The sequence below is a fragment of the Symphalangus syndactylus genome, chromosome 7 (genome assembly GCF_028878055.3).
Source record: "Symphalangus syndactylus isolate Jambi chromosome 7, NHGRI_mSymSyn1-v2.1_pri, whole genome shotgun sequence".
NCBI classification, from domain to species: Eukaryota; Metazoa; Chordata; class Mammalia; order Primates; family Hylobatidae; genus Symphalangus; species Symphalangus syndactylus.
In genome coordinates, this window is record NC_072429.2 from 6,443,500 (window position 1) to 6,459,504 (window position 16,005).

At 42.1% G+C, this 16,005-nt stretch overlaps 2 protein-coding genes and 2 pseudogenes across 3 annotated transcripts in view; 1 reads left to right on the top strand and 3 right to left on the bottom strand.

Moving 5' to 3' along the window:
* The window catches only part of ZFP62 (ZFP62 zinc finger protein), a 166,593-nt gene that overhangs the window by 68,861 nt on the left and 81,727 nt on the right, over positions 1–16,005 (top strand). The gene's annotated exons all lie outside the window — the stretch shown is intronic.
* LOC129487006 (protein FAM136A-like) lies at positions 7,784–9,404 on the bottom strand (annotated as a pseudogene).
* BTNL8 (butyrophilin like 8) overlaps positions 9,171–16,005 on the bottom strand; it is a 45,168-nt gene continuing 38,333 nt past the window's right edge. For both annotated transcript variants that reach the window (XM_055284910.1, XM_055284909.1), the window contains 5 exons: positions 12,440–12,553; positions 11,688–11,708; positions 11,129–11,155; positions 10,810–10,836; positions 9,171–10,176 (listed from right to left, as the gene is read on the bottom strand). In XM_055284910.1, coding sequence (XP_055140885.1) covers positions 9,536–10,176; positions 10,810–10,836; positions 11,129–11,155; positions 11,688–11,708; positions 12,440–12,553 — 830 coding nt within the window. In that variant the 3' untranslated portion in view covers positions 9,171–9,535. The remainder of the gene's footprint in view (positions 10,177–10,809; positions 10,837–11,128; positions 11,156–11,687; positions 11,709–12,439; positions 12,554–16,005) is intronic.
* Positions 14,193–14,363, bottom strand: LOC129485897 (small ribosomal subunit protein uS14-like; annotated as a pseudogene).

Here is a 16,005-nt window from a genome sequence, read left to right on the forward strand (position 1 = left end):
GAACTTCAAGAAAATAGAAACAATTCAATGAAATCATAAAAATAATAAATGACCAAAATAAGAAATTTAACAGATATTTAAATTATTTTAAAAATCAAACAGATATTCTGGAGTTGAAAAATACAATTAATGAAATCTAAAAATGCAATAAAAAGTATTAATAGCAGAACTGATCAAACAGAAGAAAGAATATGTGAACTCTAAGACAGGTTATTTGAAAATATACAATCAGAGGAGGAAAATAGTATAAAAGGAATGGAGAAAGTTTATAAGACCTATGGAATGGTATCAAAAGAGCAAATATTTGAATTATAGGAGTTTGTGAGGAGCAGAGAAAGATAAAGGGATAGAAGAAGTAAAGAAATAACAGCAGAAAACTTTCCAAATACGATAAAAGCTACAGATATCCAGATACAAGAATATCAAAGGTCTTCAATAAGTTTCAATCCAGACCAGAAATATAGCAAGACTTATTATAACCCAACTGTAATAAGTGAAGAACAAAGAGAGAATCCTGAAACTAAGATAAAGTAAGTAAATAGCATATATGGTAGTTTGAATGAGGCTTGGATCCATTAGCAGATTTCTCAGCAGAGAATGTGGGATGATATAGTCAAAGCCCTGAAGCAAGCAAACAACCAACAACAAAAACTACCTATCAAGAATGATGTACAAGGAAAATTATCTTTTGGAAATGAAGGAGAAATTGAAACAAGTGAAAGCTGAGGAAAGACCAAGATGGCTGACTACAGGCACCCAGCACTCACCTCCTCCACAAGGAAGAACCAAAACAGCAAGTAGGTAATCACACATTGAACATAGTATGTAGAGAAAAAATGCTGGAATCCAGAAGGGAAGCAACTGAAACACTCTGAGGCATGAAAGCTTGAGATGGCAACACAGAGAGGGAAGTGAGGCATCCAATCAGATTAGCTCAGAGCCAGGAGGGACTCCCATTGGAGGAAAAGGCAAGTAAGAGATCCTCAGCATTCCACATGCCAGAGTCCTATAGTACATGCTACTGGAAAGCCCCTCAGCCCTCAAAGGCCCTGAGTAGTATAGGGATTTGCCTGGGGTCCATGTGACTGCACTGTTCCACGGAAGGAGTTCATGCAATATTACATCCCTAGGACCCAATCAACTGCAGCATGACATCATTTTGAGAACAGACCCAATACAAGACAACATTCTGCACCATGGTTTAATAGCCCCTGCATCTCCACATCCCTGGGGTCCCACTAGCATCCTCTCATATCCACCCAGAAGTCTGCAGCATCAGAGCATTAACTGGACTGAGATGTGCAGTAAATCTGAACCCATGGAGCACTCTAAACCTGGAAGCAGGCATTCCTGCACATCAGAGAGTCTGTGCTCAGAACATAGAGAATGGAAATATGCACTCCCCAGAACTTGAGAGCCGCCTTCCTGGGTCCACCACCACGAACAGTTACTCTCTTCCCTTCAGTAATTACATAAATAAAGTTTATAAGCTATTTTTAATTTTTAGTTATTTCTTTATAGTTAAACAGTTAATCTTTCAAGAAAAAAATGAAATAACTCAGAAAAAAATCAAAGAGTGAAGAAATCCTATATGACATATGGGACACAAGTGAACAAAAACTCAAATGTTGGGAGTTCCAGAAGGTACAAACATGGCAAAAGGCATAGAAAACCGATTTAAAGATAATAGCTGAAAAGTTCTCATGTCTTTGAAGAGATGAAGACATTTATATGTGGGAAGATCAAAGAATCCCAAATAGACCCAACCCAAAATGTCTTCTCTGAGGCACATTATACTCAAATTGTCAAAAGTCAAAAGACAAAGAAAGAATTGTAAAAATATCAAGAGGAAAGCATCAAGTCACATGAATCTCCAGCAGATTAACAGCATATTTCTCAGCAAAAACCTCTAGGCCAAGAGAGAATGGGATAATATATTCAAAGCCCTGAAAGAAAAAGAAAAAACTGTCAGGCAAGAATATGATACCTAGGAAAGTTATCCTTCAGAAATGAAAGAGGAATAAAGTCTTTCCCAGAAAAACAAAATCTGAGCGAATTCATTATCACTAGACAGGCCTTTGAGAAATGCTGAAATGCACTTCCTGCATCTAGAAGTGAAAGGATGATATCTCCCATCATGAAAACACACAAAAGTATGAAACTCACTGGAAGAAGCAGATACACAAATGAGAAAAAGAAAGGAATCAAATGTCATCACTATAGAAAGCCATCAAATTGCAAAGATAAGCAATAAGAGAATAAGAAAGGAACAAGGATATACAAAACAATTAAAAGGCAATTAACAAAATAATAAGAAGTAGTTATCAATAACAGCCTTGAAAGTAAACATATTAAATCCCACAATTAAAATTAAAAGTTTTTTTTCCCCAAGATGGTGGATTAGAGGCATTGTTAGCATGCCTCTCCTACTTGGAAAGACAAAATAGTGTCTAGACATACACAATGTGAATTTTTTTCTAATAAGCAGGCAAGAACTTAACAGGAAAACTGAAAGAAACCACAAACTCTTTGAAAGAAGTGGCAGGCTGCAGCCTACACAATGAGTCAGGCAGAAAACTGTAAGTCCTCAAAGTGTGAGGGGGGATAAACTGCCCCGAGATATACACTACTACTGGGGAACCTGACAATACAGGCCATGGGGGAAGGCCTTAATTCTATCCAGCCCTGAAACTGGTTTAGGGAGTAGTGGGGAACAAAAAATTAGGAACACCAGCACAAGGGCCTTGCATGCATTCCCAGCCTCCAGTGTGGACCAAGGAAGCCATTCCTGATCCTACCTCCCAGGGGACCTCACAGAAGTTGGCCAGCTTATTCAGGCAGCAGTCACAGGTTAAGAAAAGCTTCTAACTAAAATTCTTGATATTCTCTCGAGTGGAGATGAACTTTCTTTGCCAGAAGTGGGAGGTGAGTGAAAAGTGTGCTGCATCCATGAGTGCAGAAGCTGGGCACCCTGGCTTTGCTGGCAGACTGGGAAGGGCATGGCCTAAGTACCACAGTTGCTGTCTCTGCCAGAAAGGCTTATGGCCTGGAGCAGTTTTGAGTTCTGAGCGCAAACTGCCTGGAACTTAGCTAGCCGCTGCTAGTGGAACACTGTGGGCGTGAGGTCTGCCTTGCCAAGTACATGGGACTGTGTGGGGCTTACTGCCACCTGCTACTCCCCACTGCCTGTGTAAACTCTTCTGTGCAATAGAGGCAGCTGCACCCCTCCCTGGAGCATTGCCCCAGTGGCAAGAGAACCACCCTCAACCCCCACAAGAGCCACTGTTTGCCTTGCATGTGGAGAGCCAGCATGTGGACCCGCCTGACCCAGCCTCCACCTGGTTTTGCCCCTCCATCTACCCTGGTAGCTTAACACAAAGGATGGAAACTTTTGAGAATTTTATGACCCCTCCCATTGCCTGAGACACCACAGTACCCCCCTGGGTAACATAAGGCAAGTATAAATCCCACTGCTACTACCGCAGCTGGTGCTCTTTTCCAAGCAACACCTCCAAGCTAGAGGCCAACTGACACAGTCAGTCCATTACAGCAGCTCCAGGTAGAATAACAGAGCACCCAGGAAGAAGAAAACTTGTGTGTGACCTCAGCTATCACCATTTCCTGCAGTGTCCTGACTAACCAGTGGGTCCTAGTCTGTCCAGGTGAGCAGTTCATTACTACTATAACCATCATTTGAGAAAGCCAACATACTAAGGCTATTTATAACAAAGGAATCTCAGAGTCTATGTTACTCCCCTGCCACCCTCATCAGAGCTGGTGCTGGTACCCATTGCTGGGAGACTTGGGGACAGGTCACATCACTGATGGCTTTACTGACAAATTCTACCAAACTTTAAAAGAAGAATTAATACTATTTCTACTCAAACTATTTGCAAAAGTTGTAGAGGCAGGATCTCTCCCTAAGTCATCCTATGTGGCCAGCATTGCCCTTATACCAAAGCTAGACAAAGACACAACAAAAAAAGAAAACTACAAGCCAATATCTTGAATGAACATAGGTGCAAAAATACTAGCAAACCAACTCTAACAACACATCAAAAAGATAACACACCATGATCAAGTGGAATTTATCCCAGGGATACAAGGATGGATTAATACACACAAATCAATAAATGGGATACACCACATGAACAGAATGAAGGACAAAAACCATATGATCATCTCAATAGACTCAGAAGTAGCATTTTATGTTATTCAACATGCCTTCATGATGAAACTGGATATACAAAGAAAATACCTCAACACAATAAAGACCATGTATGACACATCCACAGCTAACATCATACTTATTAGGAGAAAAACCTTGAAAGCCTTTCTTCTAAGATCTGGAAGCAGACAGAGGTGTTCACTTTCAATACTTTTATTCAGCATAGCACTGGAAGCCCTAGCAAGAGCAATTAGGCGAGGGAAAGAAATAAAGTCCATCCAAATTGGAAAGAAAGAAGTTAAATCGTTCTTGTTTGCAAATGACGTAATCTTATAATTAGAAAAACTGAAACACTCCAGCAAAAAAACTCTTGGAACTGATAAAAGAATTGAGTAAAGTTTTAAGATACAAAATCAACATGCAAACATCAGTAGCATTTATAGATGCCAATAGTGAACAATCTGGAAGAGAAATCAAGAAAGCAATCTCAATTGCAATAGCTACCAAAAATTTAAATAGCGAGGAATAAATTTAGCCAAAGAAGTCAAGAAGTTCTAAAATGAAAACTATAAAAAACTGATAAAAGAAGTTTGAGGACACAAACAAATGGAAAGATTTCTAAGGGCCAGAAGGGATTGAACGTTGGCAGCTCCTGGGGTCACCTCTTCTCACTCAGCAAATGCTGCATTAAGAAGCACATCCCTCTCCTCCTCTTGACACTGTCTATACTCAGGTACCTGAGTACCTGCAGACTTGGACATTACATAAAATCAATAAACCAACAGTAGTGTATCAGGCATATCACTGTGATTTTAAAAATGTGAGTGTTTATATTATAAAGTGAAAGAAAACAATCTAAAAACACCACATACTGTATGATTCCAACTATATGGCATTCCAGAAAAGGCAAAACTCTGGAAATAATAAAAAGACCAGTGGTTGCCAGAGGTTAGTGGTGAGGGAAGCATGAATAATAGCAGAGCACAGAGGATTTTTAGGGCAAAGAAAGCATCTGTGTGATGCAGTGATGATAGATCCATGTCATTATCCATTTGCCAAAACCCATGGAATGTACAACACCAAGAGTGAACGCTAATGTCAGCTGCAGACTTTGGGTGATAATGATATGTTAACATAGGTTTATCGGCAGTTACAATGTTCCATCTTGGTGGGATGTGGACAGTAGGGAGAGCTATGCACCTGTGTGGGCAGAGGGTATATGGGAACTCTTTGTACTTTCCATGTGACTTTTCTAGGAACCTAGAACTGCTCTTTAAAATAAAGCATGTATATTTAAGTGTGGGCATAGCACTCAAAGGATGAGGTTCGAAGGCCGGGAACCTTCGCCTTTCTGGTCTTTCACCCTGGCCACGCCTTGGCTGGGCCTGGGGCTGCTCACCTGGATCTTCTGGGTGTTCTCTCTGTCCAGACTGGTGGTCCCTGTGTAGTAAGAAGGATTTGGTACCGTGGAGGGCTCTGGTTTGTTACAAGGCAGATCCCTGCTGCCAGGACAAGCACTGGCCACATGAAACATAAGGTCTAAAACACTCTCCTGTAATATCTCTGACCCAATAGCTGTTGGTTATTGGTGGTGCTGGTGTTTAATATTTTTTAAAGCAGCTTTATTAAGGGATAGTTGACATAAAATAAACTATACACATTTAAAGTATTTAACTTGATTATATTTGATTTATTAATATGTCCATAATCCATCACCACCAAAGTGACAATCAAGATAGTGAATATAGCCAGGCGCGGTGGCTCACGCCTGTAATCCCAGCACTTTGGGAGGCCGAGGCGGGTGGATCACGAGGTCAGGAGATCGAGACCATCCTGGCTAACACGGTGAAACCCTGACTCTACTAAAAATACAAAAAATTAGCCGGGCGAGGTGACGGGCGCCTGTAGTCCCAGCTACTTGGGAGGCTGAGGCAGGAGAATGGCGTGAACCCCGGGGGGGCGGAGCCTGCAGTGAGGGGAGATAGCGCCACTGCACTCCAGCCTGGGCGACACGAGACTCTGTCTCAAAAAAAAAAAAAAAAAGATAGTGAATATACCTTCACTTCCAAAAGCATCCTGGTGCCTTCCTCCCACCCCTCCCTCCCCTCCAAGCAACCACTGATGTGCTTTCTCACTATAGATTAGTTTGCATTCTCTAGAGTTTCATATACATGGAATCACATAGACTGTATTCTTTTTTTATCTACCTTGTTTCACTGGGAGTAATTATTTTTGAGCTCCATCAATGTTGTGTGCATGAATAGTTCATTTTTGTGGGGTGGGAAGCAAATTAAACTTCATTTAGTTTTAAAACCAAACCACTAGGAAAATATATCACAGCCTGAAAACAGCAAATGGACAGGCTATATTATCATTTCAAGTAATAAGTTGGTGAAAATACAATGAGTTTGCTATTAAAACAGTAAGATGCCATGCTGGGGCAGGAAAACTGCATGCTACCAAGGCCCCAGGCGAATACAGTATTTGGTAATAGGAGGCTGCCACTTGTTTGCTCTAAGGGAGTCACAGCTTATCCCAGCCCAAGTTGCTTATTTTTCTCCCTCCCTTACTTCTTGTTTCCAGGGATTTGTCTCAATTGTTAATTCAGGGGGCTAAGTAAGAAATGCTGGGTTTAGGCTTTCATTGTATTCTGTTCTATGAAAACCAGGTTTTTCCAACTTCAGTGCATCATAACTCTCTTATAAGCAAGTAGCCAACAGCTACTCTTTTACTATTCATTCCAGGCTACCAATATATATCACAATCAAAACCCCCTTCTTTTTGAGGGGGGGAAGTGCTGCTGTAAGATTGTCTTGTCATGTTGCTCCAGGCAGCCTCAAGCCCTACTAGCCAGTAAGAGGGAAGCTCTGTTTCCCATAATTAGTGTGACCTCTTGTGTTTGCCTCTTGTGTTGCCTCTTGTGTTTTTGGCATGGTCTCCAGGCTGAAAGATGCAGTGTGTAATAATTTGCAATGTGTAGTAATTTGCGGAAGAACTGCACATCCACATCTTGATGGGCAGAAAGGGTATCCACAAGGAACCTTTCAAAGTTCTTATCCAAACTACTCTCTCTCCCAATTCCACATCTTAAGATCAACTTTTATTCCATGTATACATTACAAAAAATCAAGGAAACAAAGACCCAGAAAACCTTTTTTCCCAAGTTAGTGACCTCACGGATTTTGTTTGACAGCTTATGGGAAATGGTATGGTGACTCTTTGGGAAACAGGATGTGGCAACAAACAGAAACACCTCTCCTCAAACGCCATCAGATCTAACCCGCCAGCCTGGTCGTCCCTGTGTAGCAAGAAGAATTTGGTACTGTGGAGGGCTCTGGCTTGTGACAAGAGAGATCCCTGCTGCCACATGAAACATGAGGTCTAAAACCCTCTCCTGGAGTATCCCTGACCCCAGTTAGCACTAGTTTTTTTCATTTCACTTTTTGGGACAGAAACATAAAAGACCCGGTGTGCAGAGGCAAGTGACATATGCCTTTCACTTGTTGCCATTCTTAATTTCGTCCTTCATAAACTTTGCTTAAAAGACTAAAATTCCCATTCCCTTTAAAAAAATATATTCTTGCCCTCAGCCCTGATGGCCACCGGCAAAGACTTTTATTTCCCAGAGGAAAAGAAAGACTCCTTCATTTCCTTGTTCATAGTCGGGATGAGGTGTATGTGGTCATCCACACACTTGGTCACTCAGCCGTCCAGTGGTTGCTTCACCTGAAGCTCCTTACTCCCTGCTTGAATCTTCAGCTTTGTCATAGCAATGCATGATGCACCAGGCCAGGTGGTCCTGGAACTTCTCCAGCTTGCTGGTCACCAAGGCCTAGGCTTGAGCTAGAAGTGCATGGCAGTGCTCGGTGCACTGCTGCACCTGCTGCGTGGATGCCTGGCTGTTCTCACAACAGCTGGCACTGCACCAGAACATGAGGCCACCTGGGAGGCCGGGAGCCTTCGCCTTTCTGGTCTTTCACCTTGGCCACACCTTGGCTGAGCCTTGGGCTGCTCACCTGGATCTTCTGGATATTCTCTCTGTCCAGACTCTTCACCATGGAGTCCACCACCTCCTGCACCCACAGCTGCTGTGTGACGACCCTTCACTGCCTGCCTGAAGAGTTGATTTTTGACTCTCATGGAGTGCCTGATGTGTGGATGCACCACGGTTTGTTTATCTGCTCATCTGTTGTGAGTATCTGGGCTGTCTCCACCTTTCAACTATTCTGAATGAGGCTTCTATGAATATTGAGGTACAAGGCTTTGTCAAGACATGCAGTGCCTTTTCTCTTGGTGAATACTTAAGAGTGGGATGGCTGGACCACACATTAGGTGACTGTTTACTTTTAAAGAAACTGCCAGTTTTCCAAAATAGTTTTTACATTTTTACACTCTTTTACATTCCTATCAGCAGGGTGTGAGTTTCAGTTTCTGCACATTCTGGCCAACACTGGGTATGATCATTCCGTGTAATTTTATTACCACTCCAATAGGTAGGAATGGTATCTCATTGTTTTAATTTGAATTTTCTCAATTACTATGATGTTGAGTATCTTTTCATGTGCTTGTCATCCGTGTAGCTTCTTTGCTCACAGATGTAATTTTTTCCTGCATCTATTGAAATGATCGTATAGTTTTCTTTTTCAGTTTGTTAATGTGGTTAATTAAACTGGTTGATATGTTAATATTAAGCCACATATGAGAAAAACCACATTTAGTAGTGATGTATTATTCTTTGAATGTATTGCTGGATTCAGTTTGCTAAAATTTTAATTAGAATATTTGTGTCTAAGTTCATGGGGGATATGGACATGTAGTTTTCCTTTCTTTTCTTGTAATGTCCTTGTCTGGTTTTGGTATGAAAGTAATGCGGGCTCTATAGAATGCAATGGAAGTGCCGCCTTCCCTATAATTCCTTGGCTCTGGCACAGAGCAGGTGCCTGTTTCATGGGTGATTTGAGTAGGGAACAATAAATTCATGTGAAATAAACAAGCAAAGACCTTATTGAAAGTGTAATATAATGAACAAACCATTAGGATACACTCTGTCATCAATAAGATCTAAGCATTATTCACATTCCTTGTCTACTTAATCTACACCAAGCCTGTGAGATGGGAATTCCTGACGGTTCCTCACCTGAGAGGCGGTGAGTATTTCAAAATCACTTAGCCAGATGGAGTGAGAGCAAACTAAATGTAATGTCAGCCCTCTTCCCTCCCATCTCAGGGCAGCCATGTCCCCTGACTCCCATGTGGACAGGCCAATCCCCCTTCATCTGGAAGCCACCTTGGCTGGCTGCTGCGGGACTTTGGATCTGGGAGAGAAACCTTAGTATCCCTAAAGAAGAATGTGGGGTGTGATTCATCCTACGCATCACCCCTGGGGAGGAAGGGCGTGGTTGCCTGTGAGGAGGACTCACTGTTGCTTGTCTCTGGGATTGTAGAGGCCCTTTGCCAAGAGGCCTCTCTCTCTGATTCCTGGGTGACTGGGCAGATGACTATGGGAGTTCCATCTTGCCCATTATGGGATGGATACTCAATGTAGGGCCTCAATAAGCCTTCAAACTGACATGTCAGGGTATAAATAAGGGACTGGTCATTTATGTTGAAGAAGGAGATGGTCCCACACTCATAGTCCAGGAAGACCCCTATTTGTGTAGGTGGGGTCCTGGGGATGAGGTTGATAAAACGGGGATTTAATGTGAAATACAAATGTCCTCCATTCAGTCTGAGGACCCAGTACCCATGATCGGGAGACAAAGGCACGTGCTTCTTCCTCCTGTCCACATCATCCCGGCACACTCCCACGCGCCACCTTTCATTGTGTCCCCCCTCCACCTCCCAGTAATGTTTCCCTGCTTGGAAACTCTGAGAAGCCACCACACTCTTCCTTGTAAATCTCTTCTCCGAGTGAGGCACATCCTGGGGAGCTTTTCTATGGGTTACCGTTTTCAGATCAGAAACGCAGAGCTGCGGGTGAGCCGTCTCTGGATCCAGAGTCACCTCCACTGGGGTGCGGTGGGGGAGATAGGAAGCATGAGTTACTGAAGAGGAAATCTGGGCTGGAACAAGAGGTCGACCCTGCCACTGCAGACTGGCTCTGGGTGGCATAGGTGAGGCCCCGGACCTGAGCCTCCCTCAGACACTGCCTTTCAGGTATCACCAGTGCAGCCTGGAGGACTCATCAATGTCTAGATATGTCTCAATATGACGTCCCAATCTCGGCATATCACCCAACCCTGCCACTGTCCCTTCATACATAAAACTATTTGATTCATAAGAGCTGGAGGGACCCCACTATCTAACTTCCTCCCACTCAGAATTTTCTGCCTGACTTTACTTCCTTCCCCTCAGCTCAGACCCCTGACCAGTCACTAGCGCCCTCAATTCCCTGAAACTGTGCCAAAGACCCCCCCTGTCTCCCGTTTACCCAGCCCTTGTCTTCTCTCCTTCTAGACCAAGGGGAAGAAGTGTGTCTGGGGGCACTGCACCCTTGGGGGCGATCAAGCATCCAGTTTCTCCATCTGCAGGCAGGATGGGTCTCAGCATCACTCTGTGTTCCCGTATCTGTCCCTGTTCAGTTCCCCCTCTCATGTCCACCTGAGATTCTGTCCCACCATCACCTGTTCAGGTGTTGGTACCTGCGTGTTTCCGGGCATCTCTCAATTCTGAAAGCAAGCAGACAGAGCAGGCAGTTCAGTGCTCACGTGGGAAACAGGGCGCAGGGAGAAGGGAGAAATCAAGGATTAGGACCCTTTTTGAGTGTTGTGGGCCCTCCAGAGATCTGAAGAAGGCTATGGGGCTTCTCTACAAAATGCACCTCCCCTAGAATCTGCAATTTCAGAGTTCCCATCACAAGCTTGGCTCTGCAGGGACCCATGGGCCTCAGCATATAAAAATCCATAAACAAGAGACTTGGAAAGAAGTCATAAATGTGTGAAGAGGAATATTTTCTTTTACCTGCCTGTCTGTGCTTTCTTCTCCAGTCTGAAAAACAAAAACAAAAAACACGTAAGAGGCTGACATCACAGAGTGGGGGCCCAGGGAGGGCGTGGGAGGAAGGCCCTGCGAGTGATAACACTCACCCAGTTTATCCTGGAGTTTCCACGAAACAAAAAGCAGACTATTTAGTGGTTGACACAGGACTGGATAAAGTCTCAAAGCATCAGGCCAGGGGAGGTTGAGGATCACCCACAAATTTTTCTCAGGTTCCTCACTGTGGCCCACACACCCTCAGAGCTCATAACACCTCCCCCCACCACACACACAGCGAACCAACGGGCAACAGGCACAGACAATTTGTGGGGACTTCCAGGCCCTGGGGCCTATCCTAAGCCCTCCAGATATCTGAGGGGCAACTCATAGCAGTGGACGGAGAGAGCCAGGCAGCTGCTCTCCTCCACCTGCCGGTGCTTCCTGTCCAGCCTGGAGTCAGGGTGGTCCAGAGGCTCAAACTGTGGATCAGGGAGGGACTCGGGAGAACCATGTGTGGGAGGCTCAGGACATGACACATACTTACCCAATTCCACCTGGATTTTCCCTGAAACAGAAACAGTATATTCAGCGGTGGACACAGGAGTGCAAGGTACAAACACGGCGCTGGCTCCTTGCACAGGTGGGACGAGCTGCAGGTGTGAAGGGCTGGGCCTCTCCTAGGACACTTATATGTGCTCGTTTCCCCAGCGCCTGCACAGAGTGTAGCTGTCTGGGGTGGAGCAAGAGATCAGGAGGAAGGTGCATGCTAAGGAGAGGGACAACAGCTGGGATGCTGTGGAGGTGGGGATGGAGATGGGAGAAGGCGGCTGGGAGGGGAGGCGGGGGTGGCCTCATCCTCAATGGGAAGTGTCACTCCCAAGGAGGAGAAAATTGGTTTTGGGGGTGAAAAGTCTTATTGAGACTGAATATAATTTTATCTTATTGTCAGTCACTTTTGCTTCCTCCTTTATGAATTTGTTCACCACATTAAAACTTTTTAATAGGAGTCTAGGTGTTGTTCATGGAAAATTATCCAAGCTCTCTCTATAGGTACTGAAAATCATTTATCCCCTTATTATTTGACCTAAATGAAGTAGCAAGGGCCTGTCATAGTTGATATTTCCAGAGGAAGAGGTGTTAGAATACCCTAGAGAAGGATGATTACTTTTTTGGGCCTGGGACCCTGGGGGCTAGGATTAGAGGAAGAGAAGCAGCTGGGATGTGGGAGCATCTCTGATCCTGTCCCTGCTGGAACCATGAATAAGGCACTGGCCCATGCTTCTCTCTCTCGCTTACCCTGGAATTTGGAGAAGAAAATCTTCAGTCCAACAATGCCAAAAAATAGGCCACAGCAGAGTATTCCCAGTACTTTGGTAGCCAGGTGCAATGATGTAGGCTGGAAAAAGGTATCTGCAAAACAATCCCACAGACATTTTAGTTATTGGTGAACAAAGGACACAATTCAATTCTTCTTTAAGGACTCACCTTGTTCCCCACAATGGAAGAAATAGGTTTCTATAAATTATCCTATAGATTTAACACTTTGATTGTATTTTTGTTATAAAATGAGGTAGTGGTTCTGTTTAATTTTCTTCTCAACAGATAACGACTGTGCCAACATTTATTGAATGGACCTTCCTTAACACACGGATACACACAGCATCACCTCTGACCTGATAAGCTTTCTGTTTAGGTTTGGATTTGTTTCTGGGCTCTCTGCTCTGTGCCATTTGTCTACTTGTCCACTTTTGTGCCAATAATTCTGAGTGGCTTAATCACCACAGTTCCGGGATATGTCCTGGTATAAACTAGACTAAGTTTCCTCACTTCTTATTCAGTTGTGCCTTGGCAATCATGGCCATTTGCTCTGCGACATAAATTTTTGTATTGACTTATCAAGTTCTAAGAAAATTCTGCTGAGATTTTGAATGGAATTGTATTGAATCTATTCAGAGAGATCGATTGAGAGAGATTCAGAGAGATCGAATTGTATTGATCGATTCAGAGAGAACTGATGTCTTAAAATATTTGCATCTTGTCTGAAAAACTATCTCTTCCCTCTTTTTATTACTACTATTTAAATTGACAAACTACATACATATTAATGGGTACAGTGTATTCTTTGATACATGCCTACAATGTGGAATGATTAAATCAAGCTAATTAACACATCCATCATCTCCCTTACTTATCATTTTTATGGTGAGACATTTAAATTTTATTCTTTCTGTTATTCTGAAATATACAATATATTATTATTGACTACAGTCACCCTGTTCTTCAGTAGACTTCAAAACATATTCCTCTTGTCTATCTCAATCTTTGCACCCTTTGACCAACAACTCCCCATTCTCTCTTGCCCTCTGCCCCAGCCTCTGGTAACATTCTACTCTCTATTGTTATGAGTTCAACTTTTTTAGCTTTGACATATATCAGATCACAAGAGATTCGTCTTTCTGTGCTTGGCTTATTTCACTTAGCATAACGTCCTTCAGGTTTATCCTCGGAGTTGCAAACGACAAAATGTCCATCTTTTTTTAAAGGCTAAATATTGTACTCCATTGTATTCATAGGTCACATTTTCTTTATCCATTCATCTGATGATGGACACTTAGACTGAATTTAGCAATTGTGAGTAATACAGCTATTCCATCAACATATTGATCACAATCCATTTTCATATATTCCCACAAGTAGGACTGCTGAATCATAGAGTAGTTCTATTTTTAGTTTTTTGAGAAAACTCCATACTGTTTTCCATAATGGCCATACTAATTTACATTCCCACCAATAATGTATAAGAGTTACTTTTCTCAGCATCCTTGCCAACACTTATCTTTAATCTTTTTGATAATAGCCATTCAAAGAGGTGTAAGGTGATATCTCATTGTGGTTTAATTTGCGTTCCCACAATGATTAGAGGTGCTGAGCATTTCTTCATGTACCTGTTGTCCATTTATTTATTTATTTATGTTTATTTTATGTACAAAGAGCTATCATGGTTTTTCATTGTGTAGATGCCTTGGATAATCCATTCAAGGAAGATCACTTAGTTCAACTTAATGAAACCTATATCCTTTGCGTACTGATGGAAGCACTGCTGGCACATATTGAGGCCGTATTTCCAGATCAGATCATGCCGGTTTGAGCAGACTCGACAAGAGCAAGAACCCTGACTGAATTTTCATGAGTAGCTCCAGTACAGCTGCTGGTGACCCATCTTTCTCTCAGGAGTGCAACTAGGTGAAAGAAGAGAGTTAGCGCAAGCCTACACTCTCCCTGTTGTCCACTTAAATGTAATTTTGAGAAATGTTTGTTCAGGTCCTTTCCCCTTTTTTAAGATCAGGTTATTTGTTTTCTTGCTATTGAGCTGTTTGAATTTCTTACATATTTTGGATATTAACCCCCTATCAGCTGTTTGGTTTGCAAATATTTTCTCTCACTCTGTGGGTTGTCCTTCACCTTGTTAACTGTTTTCTTTGCTGTACAGAAGCTTTTTAGTTTGATGTAATCCCATTTGTCTATTTTTGCTTTTGTTGTCTATGCTTTTTATGTCATATTCAAAAACATTATTGCCAAGATCAATGTCATGGAGATTGCCCATATATTTTCTTCTAGTAGTTTTATAGTTGCAGCAGGTCTTACATTTAACTTTTTAATCTAATTTGAGTTCGTTTTTGTACATGGTGTGAGATAAGGGTTCAATTTCACACATGTGCATGTGGATATCCACTTGTTTCAATATCGTTTATTGAAGAGACTGTCCTTTCTTCATCCTGTGTTCTTGGCACCTTTTTCAAAAATCAATTGTTCATAAACACATGGGTGTATTTCTAAACTTTCCATCCTGTTCCACTGAGTGATGTGTCTGCTTTTGTGCCAGCCCCAGGACATTTAAATTATAATCACTTCATATTTTGAAATCAGAGTATAGTGACTCTAACTTTGTTATTTTTGCTCAAGATTGCTTTGGCTATTTGAGATCTTTTGTGGTTCCATATGAATTTAATGATTGCTTTTTTCTTTATCTGTGAAAAGTGACATTAGAATCTTGAGAGAGATTGTATTGAATCTGTAGATAGCTTTGGGTAGTATGAACATTTTAACAATGCTAATTCTTCCAATCCCTGAACATGGAATGTATTTCCTTTATTTGTGTTCACTCTTTTAAGTTTTATTTTACTTTGTATTGATGTAATAATTGTTCATATTTACAGGGTGCAAAATGGTGTTTTTATACATGTGTACAATATGTAATGATCAAATTAAGGTATCACCTAAAACATTAATCATTTCTTTAAGGTGAGAACATTCAAAATCCTCTTTTTTAGCTATTTTGAGATATGTAATATGTTATTGGTAATTATAGTTACCCTACTGTGCCATAGAAGACTGGAACTTATTGCTGCTATTTGAATGTAATTTTGTACCTGATCCACCTCTCCTCATCCCCTGCAATCCCTCTACCCTTACCAGCCTCTAGTAACCACTATTCCACTTTCTACTTCTATGAGATCAGCTTTTTAAAAGAATTTTAATTGCCTCATAAAACTATACATATTTATGTGGTACAATGTGATGTTGTGATACATGTGTACATTGTGTAATGATCATTTCCATCACCTCAAACACTTGTCGTGTCTTTGTGGTGAGAACATTCAAAATCCCCTCTTCTAGCTATTCTGAAATATACTATACATTCTTGTTAAGTATAGTCACTCTGCTACGCGATAGGACACCAGAACATTTTCTTCCTAATTGTAACTTTATATGCATTGGCCAATCTTTCTCCATTCCTCCCTCTACCCTATCCCCAGCTCCAGCAGTCTCTGGTAACCCCTACTTCTCTACTTCTATGAGAT